Below are 22,103 nucleotides of genomic sequence, written 5' to 3' on the forward strand. Positions count from 1 at the left end.
TAGATTGTTTTTTTTACATTTCATTTCCCTCTGACCTCAGTGTTCCTCTAGTGACATACCCTTAGAATTAAGTTCAGTTTGTTTTGAGTAACAGAACTGAAAAAGAGCTAAAAATCCACTTCTGGTTACCCAGGAAGTTACCCAGTATAACTGCGGAAGGTGGGGGTGGGGGAGAGATTTTGGTGCTACTATCAACAATAGGGAGTTGGAAATCCATTCCAATCTACCACAGACCACTCAGAGATACAGATTTATCTACTGCCCTTCTGACCTTGTTGCACCACAGATTTATTCGAAAACGGGTGCACTAGTGACTTTCTTGCAATTTGCTTCTAACATTCACCTTTCCGAGCTTGCAAAAAGCGATGAGCAAAGCAATCAAGTGAATTAGCTTCATGGGTCACTTTTGGGTTGTTGGCCAATAAGCCAGAAAAGATAAGAGCAGCATGGGGGGCGGGGTTTGCATGGGCTGGGAGAGTTAATGCTTCACCATAAAAAAAAAATGCTGCATGTGATGTGTAAGAACCTGCCAGTCCCAGAACCTACCTCTTCAGATAGGCTATAGCACTAGACAGATTTCCCTGGATAAGGGAATGGAAGCAGTATATGCAAAGAGAGTGTGTAGGCAGGGCTGAATGAGGATAATACAAAGCCAGGTGTTGGATCTATGGTTCCTTACCTCCAATTAATGTGAAAGCCTCGCTGCTAACTTCCCCTGTTTCTATGAAGAATGGCCATACATTGCCTAGATATGAATAGCTAGACCTCAAACAAAGAAGTTAGCAGATACAACTTACCTCCATCAAGCTACAAGTTTAGTACCATTCAGTGGAAAGAGGAAAGACAAAGTTGTGGACAATCCCAGAGAGACAGAGGAGGGCGAGTAGATCAGTTTCATTGCATTTATTTTATTGGTATCCAACCCTTCAAGGAGCTCCATGATATGCTCTTCCCTGTTTTATCCTCACAGCAACCCTGAGAGGTAGATTGGACTTAACAGAGAATGGAGGACCCAAGGTCATGAATTAGGCTTCATGACCAAGCAGAGATTTCAACCTGGGACTGCCTTGGCTCTCCCAGATGAGTTTGGGGGCCTTGTTGTGAATGAGATTAAATTATAAGGATACTTGTCCAATTTAGAAGTGCTCTGGGGGCAGGGAGCAGAGTGTTGTGCATTTGTTCTAAAACCATCAAATGCTCATTGGTTTTAGAACAGTATTTGAGGTAGCACTATGTAGCTAATGTGTACAAAAATACATTTTTTATAGTTACACAGTGCTTTCCAAATAATAGTATGACACATCCTAGTCAAAGAGCTCATAAACCAAGCCCAAATTCCCAATACATTGGCAAGAGATACTATACAACACGATCTGAAACTAAGAGTTTTACAGGTATTCGGTAGAACTTGATGCCTTCAAAATGAAGGGAAATTGCACTCTAATTTGGAACTGGCACTTCTCGGTCTCAGATGATCATGGTATGCATGGGGGTGGGTGGAGGATTTCTGTATGGTTCAACTCATAACCATTTCAAAATACACAAGGTTCATCTTCTGTCCATAAATTAAACGGCACTTTTCCTCCCCTGATCAGAGGTGAATTTCCATGAAATATATCTGGTTTAAATAATTTCCATAAACCACAAAGCTAGCCACTGCATACTGTGATTGCTTCCAACACTGGCCCGTTTCTCTGAAACAGCCATCCTTAACAAATTTGGCAATTTGTTGCCAAATTGTTGCATTTCCAGTGTTTCCTGTGTTGTCGTCCTGTGTTTTTTCCAGACCTGTTTTATGACATTTTTCCTGCCTCTTGCAATAAAATGCAATTGCAGTTACTGCTTGTCCTGTGTGTGCTGGCAAAACATTATCAAAGCTTTTAAGACTTCCTTAAAATACTTCCTTTGATTAAAGTTTCCTCAAAGTTTAATTGCTTCTTGTCCAGCACTGCTGGGACAATTAGTGATACGTTATACTTTTTGGTTAGCTTATGTTCAGGGGCTTTAGTTACTGCTTTCCTTACATCGTTTTTTTCTCTTTCTTTGAAAACAGTGTTATTTAATTATAGAAGAATAAAATGATACAAGGAAACCAGTAATTAAATTTATGCACCCCTCCTCCAGGAAGAGTCAACTTTTAATTAACATTGTAGGGGCTCTTCATTGAATAGGACTTTCTTGTGAATAAATATTACAGAGGTCTATTTGGAACCTCTGTTTTATTGCTGCTTCCAGTCAGTTTGTGGAAAAGCAGTATCTCAAATAATACTAAAAAGCTGTAGTGTGGAAGCAACCTATGACAGGCTGTCCTTTTCAAATATTCTTTAAAAACTATTTTCCCCATAACATTTCTGGAGTATTGCCATAATTTGGGTAATAAGAGAGCATTCTCATTTCAAAACTACCGTCCGTTACTTAAAAAAGAATCTTCTCGGGGCTTGATTTACTAAAATATAGTCTACCAACAGGAAGTTTTGAAGGGGAGAAAGCTTCCCGGTGAGGTCTTTCCCCAGTGGCAAATCATGAGTTGCGCTTCAGTTTGGGCTGCTCACAGAGCAAGTGCTTTCTTGTTCTCCCTGAGGAGCAAGGATCTTCCTCTGGATCCATTTCATATCCCATTCAGTAGGTCTGCTGGACACATAACAGGATTAACAAATGGTTGCTCTCAATCCATGCAGTGGAAGAAACGCTGGATTCAGTGATTTGGCTGCAGTGGCCAAGACAAGCTATCTTCCGCTGAGCAACTGCTGCCTTTGGTTCCTTGGCAGAAAGGGCACCAGGACAGGCCACCAGGACAGAGGAGCCGGCTCAGGTGAGGGTGACTCAAGTCCTGTGCATTCCTTTCCAGCAGCAGCTTCCTAGATTGTCCTCAGATGCTGGGCTACACCAAGTGTAGTGGGAGGTACAGATGTCAGAGACGAGAATGGAGGTTGGTGGTGGCGCCAGCTGGTCCTCAATCTCCCACCATTAGAATTTTGATTCCTCATACAGCGGCACAGTGCTGGTTTGAGGCACTTTCCCCAATGTCTTCTGAAAGTCAGAGAGAGAGAGAAAGAGAAGGGGCACAGTTAGGGGGTGCTCAAAGGCATCAGACAGCAGGAACCCACTACCACACCAAGGTTGCAGGTTCGATTCCTGCATTGCTAGATGATCCTCAGGGTCCCTTCCAACTCTACAATTCCATGATTCTATGAATATATGCTCCTGAGAAGCATTGCTGCTCTTGCTTTGGGTCCAAATATCTCGAGAGGAGAGGCGAGATCCCAAAGAAGGACAAGTACGTTCCATTTTCTCTTACCAATAGTGCCTAATCCTTACTGCTGCTCAGAAAAGGTAACAAAGCAAAGTTAGGAAGAAAGAATTCACCCTTAGCTATGAAAAATGAATCTCATAGGGGAGAATAGTGCTTGGGAGAGCTCTGCTTTCCAGAGTGATGGGAGTATCAATCCCCAGAATTGCCCTTCAGCACTACCATGTTGTGATGCTATTTCTAAGTCAAGTCATTGCCTTAATCAAAACAGCACAATCCCAGGTACAATGTTCCCCATCTAAGAAGGCAGGGGCTGATGGGAATTGTAGTCCAGAACAGCTGGAGGGCATCAGGTTTGTGAAGGCTGCAATGATACATTTGCACCAGGAATGCCCTTCGAGTCGTATCTGTATCCACGCTGCAGGAGCTAATACTTCTCATTCATGTAACAAGTATTCTAAAATCCAGGATGGATCTGCAGAGAAGGAAGTGGTGCAGGAAATTTAGCCAATTACAAGCTACAAACTCTTGCCTTGTTTCTGTCTCCTGACCACGCACGCCATCTGCCTCATCAATTCTACACATTAAAAAGGGTCTGGCACCTCTCCACAAGGAAGCTTGCTGGTGGCTAATGAAGTTATCCATTCATAACAGTAAGGGCATATGCACATACAAAGTGGGTAGAAATATATGGAAACTATTTAACTGTCATGGCCCAAAGAATCCTTGGAGTTGTGGCAATTCTTTGTTAGAGGAGCATGGTAAGGCAATGTGATGTCCTCCAGATGTTGTGCCAGCCACCACTGTCACTGGCTAGCAGTGATAGGAGTTGGAATCCAAAAAGCATTTGGAAGGCACCACACTGGCTACCCCTGTTAGATTCTCCCCACTGCCTTCGCCAAAGAGTGAAATTCCAAGATTTCCCGGGGAGAAGGAATGAGTCTGTTGTGCTCTAAGAGTACTGTTGACCCAGATCCCACAGAACAGAGAATGATGGAGGTAGATCATTCATCAGGACTTGGCAGAGAGCAAAGTCAAACGTGCTTGCTACCTGTGATCAACTTGCCTTCCATAGTTAATCTTCAGGAAATTGATGCCACATAGGAGACAGCAGTGTCTCTGTGTGGGATAAACCTATCCACAAAGAGTGGAGTCTTTCAAAATGCCACAAGCCTTTACATTCTTCTGGGACAGGTGAATATTTGCAGTTGCCTGGAGAGGCAAATAAATGACAACTAGACCAGCCATTCGCTGAAGGTTACTGATCCTTTCATGGAGAGAATGGTTATGTATGCAAGGCTGCCTCTCTATTTTCACCAAACAATTATGGCTCAGTCGTACAAGTTTCCAATAGCAAGCCAGTGAACGCTGTTAGAACCGAGGTACAATAAGGTTCACAGACCCTCCAAGTGTCCCTATTTTCCAGTGATGTCCCTGATTTAGAGAAGCCGTCCTGGTTTCTGATTTGATCCCGAAATGTCCCATTTTTCCTTAGGATGTCCCTATTTTCATTGGATAAATATTAGAGGGTATAGAGTTGTCCAACCCCTGAGCCATCTGAAGGCAATCCTATATAGGGAAGTGGGTTTTTAAAATGTTTCTTATGTTTTTATATATGTTGGAAGCTGCCCAGAGTGGCTGGGGCAGCCCAGTAAGATGTGTATAAACAGTAAAGAGGTTAGCAGCAGGGAGGCGAGGGAGATGTGGGGTGGCAGGGTGCCCAAATAGTGGGGGCGGGTATTGATCGCCAGAATATGGCAACCCTAATCCGGTGATCTATATCAGAGTTCCCCAACCTGCCCTCTTCTCCCCATCCCCCAAAAAAGATACTAAACAATTGTGCACAGTCTGTTGCAAAGATTAGAACAGACCATGCTTAGCTGAGCAGAAGTAAAACAAAAATCCCCATCTGCCTCACAAGTCAGGGCCTCCAGATCTTTGCATTCCTTTATCACATGCTGGTGGAACTGGTCAGCTGTGCCAGAATATACTGCACAAAATGGCAGATAAAGAAGAAGAAGAAGAGTTTGGATTTGATATCCCGCCTTTCACTCCCCTTCAGGAGTCTCAAAGCGGCTAACATTCTCCTTTCCCTTCCTCCCCCACAACAAACACTCTGTGAGGTGAGTGGGGCTGAGAGACTTCAAAGAAGTGTGACTGGCCCAAGGTCACCCAGCAGCTGCAGGTGGAGGAACGGAGACACGAACCTGGTTACCCAGATTACGTGACTACCGCTCTTAACCACTACACCACACTGGCAGATAAATAGCCATTTATAGCTATAAATAGATAAATAGCCACCAGCTAGGAACCTGCTCCTAGGTGTTAATGCCCAGGTCCAAGCCTCAAAATGCTAACACACTGGTATATTTATAATGCATCTCAAAAGCCTGGCTCATAGTGCAATTGTCCCAATGATTACTTGGTATAGATTTAAAGCCATTTGGTACTGAGGAAACATTGCCTAAAGGCTCCATCTGTGCTAGAAGCAGCAGGGAGGGCCCTGTCATTCATCTGCCTGGTGGGAGGGAAGGAGTCCAGCTGCAGGTCCTCAGCCTGAATGAAGGTTGGGGAAACCTGGAGGATATAAAAAGCCTCAGAGAGAACTCCAGAGAACATCCTGGGATAACTAGGCCTTTAAGTGCGGGCCTGCCATACAAAGAAGGCCTTAACTCTTACTCCTACACCATCTTCAGGCTCTTCATGAGTACCATTGACTAGACTCATAAGAGGGCATAGAGGCATTCTAGGTATACTTCGCCACGTTTCTCCACAGGAAGACCCCAGGAGTCCGGGACTTAACCGTGCCAAAGCTAACAGCACAGAAGCCAGGCACCCCAAGGAAGAAGGCCAACAGGAGGGCTGTACTTATTGTTGATAGTAACCTGGGACATGGTGGAAGATGGCCTGTGAAACAGAAAGCTATCCTTTTGCGCTTCCACCACCACCTGAGACGCTTCACCCTGCCTCATTGCTGGGCCGGCTCTGCTCTCTTCGACAACCTTCCAGGGGGCACATGAAAGAGGTTGGGAAGGCAACTCTTATCTTCCTATAGTAGGCCACACTCCAGCCACACAAATGTTAAGAGGTTTCTGTACATACAACTCCTCCCTCCAGGCAGTGGCGTAGCGTGGGGGGTGCAGAGGGGGCCGGCCGCACCGGGCGCAACATCTGTGGGGGGCGCGCTCGCCGCCTCCGGAGTCACCAAAGAGCCTCGGGCGCAGGCTGTAGCAGAGCCCCATGTCTCGCGGAACCGACGAGCTGGCAGCGGCTCTCAGCGCTCGCCGCGGTCCCCGCGCGTCAGGGCCGCGGAGGGCAGCCCCTCCTCACAGCCCCGCCGCCACCGCTGCTGCTGCAGCTGCTGAGCCATGTTGCATTTTCCTCGCCTCTCTGCCCTCCTCCTCCTCCGGGCAAGCGGCGTCGTTTGGGTGGCAGCGCCCACAGCAACTCGCCTCAGATCACCTGACATGGACCCGCCGCCGCCGCCGTGGCTACCTTACCGTAAATACCCCAACCCAGGCAGCAGCAAGAAGAAGCTGGCAGCAGCGGCAGGTTAGGGGTTTTGGGGCGCAAATTACTTGCCTTGCCCCGGGTTAGGGGGCGCAAATTACTTGCCTTGCTGACAACCCACGCTACGCCGCTGCCTCCAGGTGAGCAAGAAGCCTTGTTACAGCTGAAGGTATGCCAGCCAAGCAGAAGAACTGGAGATGGTGCAGAATAGGTCCAGGGAGGGGTGTAGCCAATGAGGTGATGTGGCCTGGGAAAAGCCCCAAATGCTGGATACCAATTGGGAGATGGGGAACTATAAGCAGAAATGCATTCATACATTTCCGATCTTGCATCTTGTTTGGTCCTGATTTCCCATTACTAATGTCAGGTATGGTGCCTGTGTATTGAGTCAGCAATATACCTGAAGGATTTCAGAGTCTTTGAAACAATCAAAACATCATTCCATCCTGCAAGTAATGGATCAGGCACAATAATGGCTTAAGGCAGCCGGTATGTAAACATGTTACATTTTGCAAGCAGCAACGCTGAAAGTCGTGGTAGTGCAGCATGTTTTCATCTCAGGATGTCCTTTGCACATGAATGGCACCTTGAAAGATGCATCAATGTTCACATATTGATTGCTCGCTACTCTACAGTGAGCTTGCACATATATATAACCCCCTCAAATGCCATGGATAGAATTCTTAAATAATTGTAAATCTAGCTTTCTTGCAGCCAGCCCCCTCCCCACCATGTTTTTACCCGTTCTTGACTGCTTCAGAATTCAGCCCAGCATTAAGAAATGCATTACTGCATCCAGTGATTGCCTCTTCACCAACAAACTTGAGAATGGTGAGCAATAAATATGTGAGCACACATTTTCAACAAGGGGAAGGTAAGGTTTAAGGAAAGATAGATAGTCAGATGAAGCATATTCAAGCATGTACTTAGCGGCAACATGAAGGTCTCTTCAGGAAAAAGCGTAGAATTAACGCTGCAAAGCAAAGTGCTTTGAGAATTGCAATAGTTATTTTACACAAAAAAGGCACCAATCCAGTGGCTGTTCTAACTGGAGGACTTAACATTCCCTTTGACAATTGGTTGGTGGGTGATCAAATTTGCGTCATAAGCTGAATCCAGCATGCTGGATCCAGTGAGTGTGCTTTTCCCCACACCAAGCCCTTTCTCTACACATCTTGGCCCTGCAACATGCCATTGGTTTGGTGCCAGTGCCATCTCACAGAAAGAGTTGTATAAGCAGGTTAGTATGATTCTCCTACCTTAGTCTGAGAATTACTGATCAGGGATGGGAAATGATGGGATTAAGGTACAATGTCCATAATTCATTATCTGACAGTTACTGCCCTGGAGTCTCTGTAACAACAGCCATATGTCACAATCCCAAAGATGGGCAGAATTAAAAACAAAAACAGGAGGCACAGACAGACAGACAGACAGACAGACGGACAGGGAATCGTGATGGAATAAGGTGGTGAAACTCCGCAGAACTGAAAGCGAGTGAGACTTTTGATCACTAAAAATTCCACAGAATGTTCAGCTTTATAAGCCCTGTACTCATTCCAAGGCAGCAGGAGCTCTGATTAAGCTAATCCCTGAAGAATTATGTAGTCTCAATGTTAAATAAATTCATTTATTTTAGCTTACTTCTCTTCTGCCAAGTTGTTTCACTTTAACTAAGGAGGCTCCAAATGTTCGCATTAGCATTTTGGGGTCTGAAAGTTATATATTCATGTGGAGCAATGTGTCCCCCCTTAAAATAAAATGAAACCAATTGTGCATTTCTCACTTATGCTTGTGATTCTTCTCAGAACCACTGTGCTCCACCTCTCTGTCGTTCCTTCAGCACCATGTTTTTCCTCCTCTTTTACAACGTTATCCCTAGCAATCAGGGATCATGCAGCAAACATGATGGTGCTACAATGCGGTGTCATTAATCAAATTTGGTACTATCAGAACATCACTCGAAAGTAAACAAAGCAAATTCTGAAATATGTGTTAGTGTTTTACATTGTTTGTAGGTCATTTTATTATTGTTAGCCACCCTGGGCTCCCTTTGGAAAGAAAGAATAAATGAAAGAATAAATGAATTCAAAGTGAAAACAATGCTTTCCACATCACATTACCTTTCCACATTACCCTGGGCAAAGGAACACATCAATAACCTGAGCGGGTGCCACAGAGAGAGGAACACTGATACCATTGCTGCCTGGGCTGCTGCCAAGCAACACATGCTATAGCACAGGTGTGGGGAACCTTTGGCCCTCCAGATGTTGCTGAACTACCATTCCCATCATCACTGGTCATTGGACATGTTTGCTGGGGCTGATGGGAGCTGTAATTCAGCAATATTTGGAAAGTAAATTTCCCCCCACTACTGTTGCAGTCACTCCTTCTCCTGGTAAGACAGCGATGACACATTTTTGAGAGACCCCCCAAAGAAAAACAAAAATCAGGATAACAATGTGAATTAAAGGAAACTCTCTTTTGGCTTAGTCCTATTTGTAACTCCACAATTCAGAATCCAAGACCAGAATCTTCATTATATATTGCAGAAGAGAATCCTTCATTTATCCAATTCAGCACGACCTGATTCAGAGTTAGAATTGCCTTTTTTCCCCCTGGTAGAGATTCTGTCCCTTTTAACAACTGCGTAACAGGCAAGTCTTTCCTATCCTGTATCCCAGGAAAAGGTTCAGTTGCTGAATTCTTGCCTGCCACGCAGATGTCTAGAGCACAGGCCCACCCATCGGACAGTGTGCCCAGTGACACCCTTACACTGTGAGCACCATCACACCCACCCTCTATCTTGTTGCAGACTGTCCCATGGATTGCATAAGCCCATCTAGTCCCCAAAGGGCTCTTATTATGTTCTCAGAAACAATTATCAGGGATGCTGGGAGTTGCAGTCCAGCAACATCTGGAAGGTTACAGGTTCCCTAGTCCTAAATGAATCTAAGATCAGCCAGAGCAGCTCCCTGCTGGAGACTCCATCATCCCTCCCAATCTGCTCTGGAGGGTCTGCCAACACTCATTGGGTTTGGGGAACCCTCCATGGCACATTTTGGGGGACATAGTGGGCAGGTAGGAGAGTAGTTTCAGTGTGCACAAGTGAAGTCCATTGTGCGAGTAGGACACCACCCCTGGATATTACCCATGATCTTTCACCTTTCTTTAAGCAGCTGTATTTGCATTTACTTAAGTTTACAAAGAGCCTAACACTGGTCTTGCTAGTGCACCAGATGTATGACCTCAAACAGAGAGATTGCCAGCATGTCTCTCTCAGTACTCGCAGCTGGTCCCAGGCACATGCCACACTTTCTCCTGGAGGAGAATCCAACAGCATTCAACTGTTAACAACCCAAACCTGGCACAGCTGAGGCAGCAACAATACTCCCTCAAGCTGGCACAGTTATTCATCACGATAATAGCAAAGGGGACTCACAGGTGCGGATGGTTGGCCATAAGCTACCAGCATAAATAGATGATTTACTCACAGTCTCTTCATCGCGCAGGTTGGCCTGCTGTCTCCGGAGATCTGCTTTGATGAAAGCTGGGGCATTGGAGGAAGAAAAAACAGAGTCAGGAAGTCACTGTGTGTTGACCACAAGCAGCTCTTCACAGAGCAATGGAGCTCAAGGCAGGGCAACGTGAAGAACATGGCTTACAACTCAGAAAGCACAACTGAAGTAGGGAACAGGGTCTGTCCTCTCCATGGTGGAAAATAAATTATTTTTAAATCTTAGAATCTATTCCACTTCTTAGAATCTTAGAATCTACTCCACTTCTTAGCCACCCAAACAGGTCCCCAAGGCAGCTTCCAAATTAAAAGCACAATAACACAATAAAAACACAACAGGATATTAATTCAATGATTAAAACAGCAGCATGGAAGGACACAAAACAACTGGGTTGGCATACATAGAGCTATTGGAGAAAGAGGATTTTCTTTGCATTTTAATGAGAAAGGTACCTAATGCTCACTTCCTGAACGTACATGCAAACTGAAACACAGCTATTTTACTTGCAAAATTGTGTACGTGAGTCAAAACTGCATACAAAAAAATGTGTTTCTTAGGAGAAATTCTCACTCAAAGGCATCTCAGCCTTTTGGCTAAGAAACCATCCTCTATTTTTTAAGACGCTTATGAATTATCATGAGGATTAAAAAATAATAATAACGAAATGCTGCAGAAATGTGGAGAACTAAGACTGAAAGAGAAAATAACTGGAAGAACCAAATTTGGCAGATTTGCCATCCCTAGGTTAAAAATAACCAATCAAGTGATTCAACATTGCAGCCCTCCCCTAAACTTCAGTACATTAAGCTGGGGTAGCAATACAAGAGTTGCAGGAAGCAGGAACTGAAAAAGGTTTGACAATGATTGGACAGTGTGTAGTTACCAGTTATAACAGTGCCGACAAACAGGAAGCTGCAGAGGAAGAGGTTTCCTGCTTGAGTTCCAAAATGTTCAAAGATCTGTGCTTGGCTAATGGTGAAAATTATTCCAAATATCTGAAACCAGATCAAAAAAAGAGTTACAAAGAAGAAACTGAAGAAAGCTACTGCAGCATAGTCTGGCCACACCGCTATGCCTAGCACACTGGCAAAGCTAAGCAGGGTCCAGTATGGTTTCAAACTGGATGGGAGATCATGTATTGAGATTCCTGCATTGGAAAGTGTTTAGAGTCCCAACTCAGAGTTCCAACTCTACAATTCTATGATACCACCTTGAAGAGCTGGATTCATCAACAGAATTCCTGTGCAACAGCAATGCCAAGCTAAGAAGTGGGTCTGTTTACCTGCTATATTTTCGGAGCACGCACTCACCTGTGCAGCTACATTAAGGAGGCCCGATGACGTCCCTTCCGATTCTGGGTATGTCAGTTCTGCCGCAAATTCAAAGCCCAGTGGTAGGTACCCAGTCATGAAGAAACTGCCAGGAAAGATTGGTGGGGAGGAAAGCATCAGCAGCTGCAACGTTTGGGCCATGCAGTTTCAAAGTGAGGGTGCTTCTCCAAACCCCACTTCAGTCTCAAAGGCATAACCCTATTTGCTTCCCTGTGGCCAGGAGCAGCTGGTGGTGCAGAGCAGGATGGCATAGCTTACCTTGCTTCCTGTTAGTTACTGCTGGTAACCAAGAGGGGAGGGAGTGAGGCTGCAGGGAAGTCAGTGCAGTGCAGACACAGCAGCAGAAGTGTTTGGCTGTGCGGCAGCACCTGCACTGCACCAACCTCCCATATGCCTCGCCTCTTTACTGTCAGCAACCTCCACATTGGGAAGCCAGGTCAACAACAACACAGCACCCCACCCCACCAGCAGCTGTTGCCCATAGCATTTCATTCCACCATGCTCTGCAATGCAAGATGTTCATGGTCAGCAGAGACATGAAAGGATATGTTGGCTGCTATGCATATCCCAGAGTTCTCACTTTCCATTGTTTGTGGTACTTTCTTACTCTTCACTCCACGGGAGAGAGAAAGAAGAGGCATCTTCATCTCCATGTCAGAGGCAGCTTCCAAATGCCTTGAGAGGGAAACTGCTTCGAAGAAGAGAAAATTCACCCTGGGTGTGAGAGGAGAAGCAAACTTACCCCAGCACACCTGCTGTCACAAAGACCACCCAGATATGGCCTAGGTCCAGAGTAAATGTGAAAACCACCATGCCTACAAATGACATGATGTAAACCAACAGAGTTGTCTGCCTGTAACAAACAAAACACAATCAGAATTAAGCTACTGCTCTTACACTGTATTCAATGTTTTTAAATTCGGATTTCATTACATTTTAACTAAAATTAAGTTCTATTGTGGGGGGGGGGGACCCAATAAAAAATCAAATTAATCCGACAGCCTGACAATATTCATCTTTGCATGCAAGAAAGTTGAAGGCTCCTCAACCTGCAGCCAGGCCGGCAAATGTCTCCTAACAGCAAGAGACCAAAGGAGGTCATGCAATCAGACCTAGAACTCGTGGACATCCAAGGAAGCTTAGTGTTGAAAGATTCAGGATGGCTAAAATAAAGTACAGTCATACCTTGGCTGTCGAACACCCTGGAACTTCGACATTTTGGTTCCTGAACAATCAAAACCCAGAAGTGACTGTTCTGGTTTTTGAACATTCTTTTGGAAGCCGAACATCCAATGGGGCTTCCGCAGCTTCCGATTGGCTGCAGGAGCTTGCTGCAGCCAATCAGAAGCTATGATTTGGAAGTCGAACGCTTTGGAAGTCGAACTGATTCCCTTCAACAACCAAGGTACTACTGTACTTAATTCACACAGCATGTAGTTAAACTATGGGACTCAATGGGCAAATAGCCTGATCCAGCAGGCTGTTCTTAAGTTCTTAGCTATAGAAAGTGGCAGGCCAGTCCCACCTAATTAGCCAGAGTGAAGTGGCCACCTCAGGTGTCAGGTAATAGCACCATGTTGTTGGAACACAGATCTATGTGGTGTGCACAACCTGCCTCACACCTCCTAGGCTAACTTGCTGCCCTCAGTTTCAGTGGAGGAGGGTGTCTCATCACTAGGGCTGAAGTAAAATTCAAGCAACGGAGCATTTTGTGTCTATACATGGAATGGAGGAGATATGCCATCCTCTCTTTCACCACAGGCAGCAAAATGTATTGAGCTGGCCCTAGAAAGAAACTGTGGGTATATCTAGAATGTCACTTTTAAATTTCTGTAATTAAATTAAACACAGGGTATCCTAGACAGATGCTGGTAAGAACCAATAGGTATAGGAAACTGGAGAAATTAACAAGGCCAGTTAGTGAAGCTGACACTCGGCTTATTTCTTGAGAAGCTTTCACTAGTATGCAGGGATTAAAGTAGAGAGCGCAGTCAGGAATGCAGGAAAATCAAAGGACAACTTGCGGATATAAAAAGCACATGAAAATCACTCCCTGCTGCATTTGCCTAGGAAATTAATCTACAGCCGCTCTGAAGGAGATGGCAGCTATGTTTATGCAAGAGCAGAGGTAGAATGTGGGTCCTGCAACAGTCACCTGAACTTTGCACTGCATCTTACTGCATTGTTAAGCTATCTACCTCAGTCAGAGAGACAGGGAAAAGAGCCTCATGCATGAGCCTGCACCAGCTTCCTGAATTCCCCGAAAACCCCCACTGCAGTGTTATGTCACTGTAGGGACAACAAAATGGTGGCTGCCTGGTTATCATAGGAGGAGCACTGCTGCCGCTGCCATCACTCCTCTTGCCTTCCTTGTCCTCCTCCTCTGCCAGACGTAGGGCCCTGCCAATATGTCTTACCCCTCATTTCTTACATCTGTAATTCAAAAGTTGTCAAGTCCTGCTCTACCTCTTGTGTAAAAGAGCAATACTTCCCATTACTCAGGGACCAGTGAGAAAGCCTGACCTGGAAGATTTTCTAAAGGTCAAGGAGCATCCTCTACGGCTTGGAAGAGGCTTCTGTAGCTGCTCTCAACATGAACTGGCTGAGGTCCCTAAGGTCACCAGCTTCTGACCTATAGCTTGGCAAAGTCCAGACAAACGCTCACATGTGGTATTGTGAGATACTGTGGTTGAATAAAAAGGACGGGGGTGGCGCTGTGGGTTAAACCACAGAGCCTAGGACTTGCCGATCGGAAGGTCGGCGGTTCGAATCCCCACAACGGGGTGAGCTCCCGTCGTTCGGTCCCTGCTCCTGTCAACTTAGCAGTTCGAAAGCACGTCAAAGTGCAAGTAGATAAATAAGTACCGCTCTGACGGGAAGGTAAACGGCGTTTCCGTGTGCTGCTCTGGTTCGCCAGAAGCGGCTTAGTCCTGCTGGCCACATGACCCGGAAGCTGTACGCTGGCTCCCTCGGCCAATAAAGCGAGATGAGCACCGCAAACCCAGAGTCGGTCACGACTGGACCTAATGGTCAGGGGTCCCTTTACCTTTACCTTAAAAAGGTAACAAGCTTTCTGTTCCCAGCAGCAAACAGCATGGCGGGGCTGTACCTCTCCCCTGACCTTTGGCTGGTGTGTTACTGCATTATCCTTGGGATGGGGAGGAGCACAGTGGCAGCAAGGTTGGCATGGTGCAAGTGCACTGGCAGAGCCAATCTAGTATTCCTGGTGGTGCATTTGGGAAGTCTGATTCACGGTCCTCACCCTCTCCCTCATTGTATGTGACAACATCTCAGTTGGACAGAGGTGGGCAGCACAGCCCCGGGCTGCTGGCTATACATTTGCCAGAGAGAAGGGGGGTTAGTAATGGCCTCTTGCTTTGGGACACTCGCCCACGTAACCTGTCAGGATTGAAGCCTTCAATCAACCAAGAAAGGTCTCCCTGCTTCTCCCAACTACTGGCCATTTAATTGGTCATTTTTTGAACTAGCAAGACCTGGGGGACCTTTACTAACTGAAACCTCTAATCCTAAATAAACTTCCTTAGAAGTAAGTCCACTGAACTGAATGGAACTTCCTTCTGGGTAAATATCTTGTTCATGATGATGGACACCGTGCAATTGTACAGCCATCTTATTGTCTGTACCATGGCCTTTTGTACATGCTACTACACAGGAAACAACATACAATCACTTCCTGCATCATTTTTGAAGCAGATTTATCTGGAATGGCAGAGCTTTGAAGCTGATCCAAGCTACTTTACAGTATTAGAGTAATAACAGGAGTGAGAGCAGGGCTTCAGCATGCTTGCTAAGTATTCCTTGGGTGGAGCAGGGATGGTGAGAGACATTTTACACAGAGATTTTTAGGATCTCCCTGGATTTCGCCTTTAAAAAATCTGCTAGGGAACAGGGAGGGATGTCTCTTAATATGGGAAGAGGACAAGAGAAGCTGAGACTGAGTCATCCAAACCTAGTTAGCACTCTGCAGTTGAGTTTGCTATTAAAGGGAGTGAGATTAAGGGCAGTCACGATTTGCATTCTACTTCTAGTCAACTGCAGAAGAGCAATAACTCAGCAGGGCTGCTAAAGTACAGAGTTACTGTTTACAGTGGTAGGAGGTATATATAAGTTTAGTGATTACAGTTCTGCGCTGGGTCAGAGATCTATCCTTAAGGCTTAATGGGAGGGCAGCCTGCTATTTTCAGAGCAAACATGCACAGAACGACAAGAAGCTGCCAAGCTGTTATATCAGGGATATCCAGGATACAGTAAAATTGTATCCATCTTGCTTCACTCTGAAAAAGCACTCTCTGTAAGGACCCTGCATTCCAGAGAATGGCTTGGAAGGAAGGATGGGTACCGTTCCCAGTTATATAAAGGGCAGATCAGCAACAGCTGCCTTACGTCGCCCCTGTCAAGCTAAGAGAAAAGGAAAATATAACGCCCCGCTATTTGGTTTCAGCCCAAAGAGCGTGTCACAGAAGCCCTTACCAGCATGATCTAATTGGTCATGCAACTTCTCAAAAGCTTCCTTCTCAAATGATAATAATAATTTTAAAAACCTCTTCCTGTACTTTAGGGGATTTACAGCATTTGTGCTTGTGTGTGCATGGATTAATTCTTATCCATAAGAGGTAAAAATGGCAAGAGGCTTTGCAGGGTCCTTGTTAAATCAGATGAGCAGAAACACATCACTCCCTAGCAGCTAAATTCACCCAAAAGAATTCATTTTACTCACCTCTGTTTCAGGGTAGTCCTACATGTTACTGTGGGAAGCAGGCCGATCCCCCCCAGGAAGTGATAGTTGAACCCTTAGCCGATAAATATCTACAAATGACACATCTGGGAGCCATATTTGCTTTGGCAGCTAAGAAGCTCCAGTCCAGTCATGTTAATGCATCATACTTTATGCTGTTGATTTTCATGCTGACTTTTATGCTGTAGATGTTGCTGGTTATGTTGTGCAATTTTAGAGGAATCCATTTGTTGTTCATTGTGAAGGCCTTTGGCTATATACAATAAATTGATGGACTGACTGATTGATACTGAGGGAAGCATAAACCAAGTGTTCACCTCATTACACTAAAATGGGGGCCATGGGGTATCTGTAGGGGAGAAGGGTTTATCCTTCCCCTGAAAGTCTATTATTTGCCAGGATAATAATGCCTCCTTCCTCCTCCACACACTTATCTTCTTCACTTGTTCCTTCTGTCATCCCAGCTTAACTACGTATAGAGCCTCTATAGAAAGCATGATGTTAAGCAGTGCTAAAAACTAGCCATTAGGGGCTGCTGTTTAAGACAGAAAGCCCTTTGAGGGAGATTTCCATGCAGTGGCACAGCTGCCTTCTGGGAAGTATAAATCAGCAAGGCCACACGCCTGGAGCAGGCCTGGATTGAGTCACACCACCAGTGTCACAACACTTGTGAGGATATAGGAAGTATCCTTATACAGGGTCACTGAATTATAGTATGTGCAGCTAGAGGGACAGTAACAACCTCTGTGCCGCACATTGGGTAATTTTTTAAAAAAATACCTTTAGAAACACTTAAGCACATTTATGAAACCCAGATATTTAAGGACTGTTTGAACACACCACAGTGGCAGAAAATTAAAAGTTTTTGTCCATAGGTCCCAAACTTTCTTTTTTAAAAAATATGCTTTTTATTAAGTTTTCATTTTATATACACAAACAAAACACACTAATATTTCATATCCTTTTACAACCATCTATCTTTACACTCTACAGAGCACTGACGTCCCTCCCTCCCTTCCGCAGGTTTTATTATTCCAATCTCTGATCCACAGTTCCTTAGTGATATCTAGATCATGACATAAGATTTATTTCAGCCTTGTTAACGTCTTCAAATTTCTACAGTTCTCACTTATATAGTCCATGAATTTACTCCGTTCTTTTTGGAACTTTGTTTCCTCCTGATTGCGGATCCTGTGAGTCAGTTTTGCTAATTCCGCATATTCAACCATCTTCGTCTGCCACGGTTGGTACCTAGGTTCCAAATTTTCAATAGTTCTAGCTTTGCAAAACCGAAGACACCCTGACAACCTGCAGCCTTCTGCAAAATTCCCACTTCCTAGCTCTTCACCACTCAACTTTTCAATTCCAGTCCATTATTAACCTCTCCTGCATCCTGAAGAGTGCTTTGAGATCTGTCTTTGCTCTTGGTTTTCCTCACAATACTTTGTGGGCACTCTCACTCACTTTCATTGCCTTATCACAGAAAATCTTCCTGCTGAGGTAAGGCATTTGTTTTATCAGATAAAAACTTGTATTGCTTCAGTTTTTATTATATTAGTGGTCATGAGGTTGTTTTTCATAGTTGGCTTTAATTGCTGTGAGCTGCCTTGAGAGGTGTGAAGGCACCAGAAAAACAGGAAACACATTTTTATATAACTAAATACATTTGCAGGGGAGAATCAGTGGCCGGGGGTGAATTCAGCATCCCTACCTCCTGCCCAGCAATCGTCCCTTGTGTCAGCACACATCTGCCAAGAGAACATCTAGTCTGGACCTAAGAGGAATATTGTGGTGCATCTCAATTCCCCTTTACTCTAGCTACCCACCTCTCTTTCCCTAGAAACACATTCAAAAAGTTGCACACGTATCTTAGGAAGTACATCAATGCAATATCTTAGGGATGCTACACATTTAAGCCAGCCTTTCTACAATATGAGGGACACGGGTGGTGCTGTGGGTTAAACCACAGAGCCTAGGACTTGCCGATCAGAAGGTCAGCAGTTCGAATCCCCGTGACGAGGTGAGCTCCCGTTGCTCAGTCCCTGCTCCTGCCAACCTAGCAGTTCGAAAGCATGTCAAAGTGCAAGTAGATAAATAGGTACCGCTCTGGCAGGAAGGTAAACGGCGTTTCCGTGTGCTGCTCTGGTTCACCAGAAGCGGCTTAGTCCTGCTGGCCACATGACCCGGAAGCTGTACGCCAGCTCCCTCGGCCAATAAAGCGAGATGAGCGCCACAACCCCAGAGTCGGCCACGACTGGACCTAATGGTCAGGGGTCCCTTTACCTTTACTTCTACAATATATAAAAATGCTCTTGGACCTCTTGGCAAGCCTTTACCCCAAACTGTGATCCCCGCCTCTTCCTCCTACCAACCTTTTAAAAAATAAACAAAATGCTATACTTTCTGTCAGTCTCTCCAATGCACAGTTCATTTAGCTAGGACAAGCACAGCCTCACACTGCAAATAGTAGACGTCACAGGCGCATGTGCCAAGGATTTCAGCCAAATAGCTCCAAAGCTCTTCCAAAGCAGGAAGCAGCTCCTGCAGAGTTTCCCCCTATACTTACCGGCTGAATAGGGGTGGTATAAAGGACTTACTTGTATGTTTTGGTTCTGTCCAACCAGAGGCCAGTGATCAAAGCTCCAACCATGCCAGCCACTACAATGGTGAGGCCAATTCGACCAGCGTTCAGCTGCTCATCCTGCATCAGCAACACACAAACGCACAGAGCAGTTTGCTTTCAAGCACGCAAACAGCTGGAGGGACAACAGGAGACCTCGGGGTGGAACCAAGAGCACTGAAAACCGATGTGGTACCCAGGACCCAGGGGTTAGGCTAGGACCAGAGAGACCCTGCTCAGGGCTCCACTCCAGCAGTGAGGCTCACTAGGTGAGAATCTTCCTTCAGGCAATGGAATGAGAACCTGCTCCAGCCTGAGGACCACATACTCACATGCACAATATCCCAAGGGCAGCATGCCAATTATTAAAGAGCCGGCAGCAAAAGTGGGCATGGACTAGGGAGAATCTGGAGGCATTATCAGCACTACTAGGCTTTGAAGACACTGTTGGGAGGTGGTATTATAGTCCTGATCCACACATGTACACAAAATCAGGAGTGTTTTCCCACGCACAAGGCTTAAAATGACATTCTGCTTGGAATATGCATGCATGAAATCTGCCTTGATTTTTCGAATACCTCTCTTCCTTTTCCCCTTGAGCATCAGAAAACGACTGAGTGCTCACATACATGGAATTAAGAGGCTCAGAAATGATTTTCAGCTCTTGCCTTCGTTCTTCGTTCTAAGGCTCCCCCAGAAGAGAGGATCGCAGGCATCTATTATGCAGCAAGAGCCAGTGTCCTGAGGGACAAGCCAGTGCCATGACAGCTGAACAGAACGTCACTTACCTTATAGTGGCTGATCACCATGCGGGTGAGTAGGGTCGAGAGCGCATAGAAGCAGCCTGTGTTTAAGCCTGGAAGATAGATAACAAGACAGCAAATTCATAGTGTGCCCTGGATTATGAGACACACAGCAGCACTGCCAGGTCTCAACCACAAAATCCAGTGAGGTCAAAGCTAAATCGGGGTTTGAACCCTTGTTAAAGTCTGGATGAACACACATAGACCAGCTTTGTTGTCTTCGCAATCTTGATACTAATCTTCAGGTATTTCCTGAACACACACAACACCCTTTCCTCTTCCTGCAATTGTACACTTGAGTTTATTTATTGGGACAGGGGGGAATTTAAGAAATACAGTACTAAAATGCAGGCGCACAGACAGGACAATGACTAGAAGAGGACATTACTTTGGAGCAAGCATCATTCAGCCACATCAAAGCTGTTGTCTCATTAGCCAGGTAGGAGCCGGAGGGAGGGTAGAGATAATGAAAAACCCAGAGCACAGGTGAGAGGGATGCAGTACACAGGGATGCAGTCTGCAACTCCTCTTTCACAATTTTCTAGAGGAGACCATCTGAATAACTGGGCACAGCCTTTGATGTACACTTTTATTGCAGCCCAGCTCTCCCCACAAGCCCAGCCGCTGCTGTTGTCACCATTCATACTTCTAAAACAGCGTGGTGTTTCTACACAGCTCCATCAATGTCTCTAGCGGAGCCTTTCGCTGCGTTTCAGTTTCCCTGTTTAACGGGAAGGAGACAAATGAGCTGTTTCAACATCCCCAAAGCACAAGGCAGCAGTTTGGATTCCTAAAGGGGACTTGTCAGAACAATAACGAAATGCACAAAGTGCACAGATTCATCATTGGCCTCTGCCCACAGTAGAATTAATTGCCGCAGACACAGCAGTGATTTCTAAACCTTTCATCGCTATCGATCCTTTTCTTTAAAGTTAGGACCTGCTTTTGTATGATCAGGTCCAAGAGATCAGTGACAGTTCACTGGCCTTCTGCTCAGTGTGGACGGTAATATCAATCATCATCATCATCATCATCATCATCATCATCATCACCATCACCATCACCATCTCAGTAGGATGGACTGCTAGTTTGACCACACTTACAATGAATCCAAATTCTGCCAGCAATGCTGTGGCAGAAACGACACACTGCAGAATATTTAACATGGCCATACAGGACACAGAATGGAAAGCCTGTTATTTACAAAAGGGTGATAAACCACATAGAAGGAAGTCAAGAACTCCCAGTCGAGAGACATGACAGTGAACTTTGAATACTCCTGTCTTCTTCAGGAGGAAGGTCGATTGCAATCACTCTGGCACACTCTTCAAACAATCAGCAAGCCAACCACCAAGGAAGTGATAAGGCAGGCAAGATGCTGACAGCACACATTCCAGGGGACCACCTGACCCTGAACGTAGGCAGCAGCACACCTTGCCCTTTGTGCTACACTGTTTTGACAGAGAAATGGGATGCATTGAAGGATATGCTTAAGGCCAATAACACAGTCTTGGCAGGGTGGAGGATGGGGGAACTGGTAGAAGTTTCCTGCTTGGCAGGGGGTTGGACTCGATGGCCCTTGTGGTCTCTTCCAACTCTATGATTCTATGATTCTAAGTCAGGAACTTGCAAAGGACTCTGGAATTCATTTCATGTCATTTGTACAAATAAAACCGCATCCTTTCTCTTGTCACAAGACCACAGCATCACAAGATTTTAGTGTGACCTTATAGAGAAGCATGCAGAGCCCTACTTGTTACAGTTGTCATTGCTGTAAAAAAACAACCACACACACACCCCCAAACCAATGCGTGACTTCACCGAAAAGCTTCATGATAAATTTGGAAGCCAAAAGGAATGTCCTATTAATTTGTATGAGAAAATGAATGCCTGGCTAACTGCTCATTAGAGAAAGTTCTGTCACCTCCCTTTCTCCCCTAGTGCTTTTTGTTTATTTGTTTGAACCTTATTAGAGTTTGAATCATTGGCAGAGTCTTGGGAAAGGGTGGGGGGAAATTGCTTGTGGAGGCCAGATGAAGCCCCCGAACAGAGAGTTGGCGATCCCTGTTCCAGGCATGCTCCTGCTACACCTACCTGCTCCCTGTCACAGTTTAATCCAAAGCAAGATTCACCCCCCCACAATTCCCACACACACACCTAGCAACATTTAAGTCCAATGCAGCCACAGCAGTGCAGCTGTGGAATGATTATCTGGAGGGAGGGAGATAAGTGACAAGATGCCTCTATATAGTCCAAGATATATGAAATATTTGGTTGTTTTGGATATTGTCAACCTGCTTATCTGTGAAAGGAGG

The 22,103-nt window shown here is 45.3% G+C and overlaps 1 protein-coding gene across 2 annotated transcripts in view; it reads right to left on the bottom strand.

Annotated features, from left to right (window-relative positions):
- Positions 1 to 888: 888 nt before the first annotated feature.
- FLVCR2 (FLVCR choline and putative heme transporter 2) overlaps positions 889 to 22,103 on the bottom strand; it is a 42,985-nt gene continuing 21,770 nt past the window's right edge. The window contains exons 4-11 of one of the 2 annotated variants that reach the window (XM_028719283.2): positions 19,774 to 19,841; positions 18,963 to 19,066; positions 12,352 to 12,462; positions 11,589 to 11,694; positions 11,162 to 11,273; positions 10,255 to 10,310; positions 8,020 to 8,113; positions 889 to 3,030 (exon numbers count right to left, since the gene is read on the bottom strand). In XM_028719283.2, coding sequence (XP_028575116.2) covers positions 8,033 to 8,113; positions 10,255 to 10,310; positions 11,162 to 11,273; positions 11,589 to 11,694; positions 12,352 to 12,462; positions 18,963 to 19,066; positions 19,774 to 19,841 — 638 coding nt within the window. In that variant the 3' untranslated portion in view covers positions 889 to 3,030; positions 8,020 to 8,032. The remainder of the gene's footprint in view (positions 3,031 to 8,019; positions 8,114 to 10,254; positions 10,311 to 11,161; positions 11,274 to 11,588; positions 11,695 to 12,351; positions 12,463 to 18,962; positions 19,067 to 19,773; positions 19,842 to 22,103) is intronic. The other variant, XM_028719292.2, reaches the window with a different exon arrangement.

Source organism: Podarcis muralis, chromosome 1, assembly GCF_964188315.1.
Source record: "Podarcis muralis chromosome 1, rPodMur119.hap1.1, whole genome shotgun sequence".
Lineage (NCBI taxonomy): Eukaryota > Metazoa > Chordata > Lepidosauria > Squamata > Lacertidae > Podarcis > Podarcis muralis.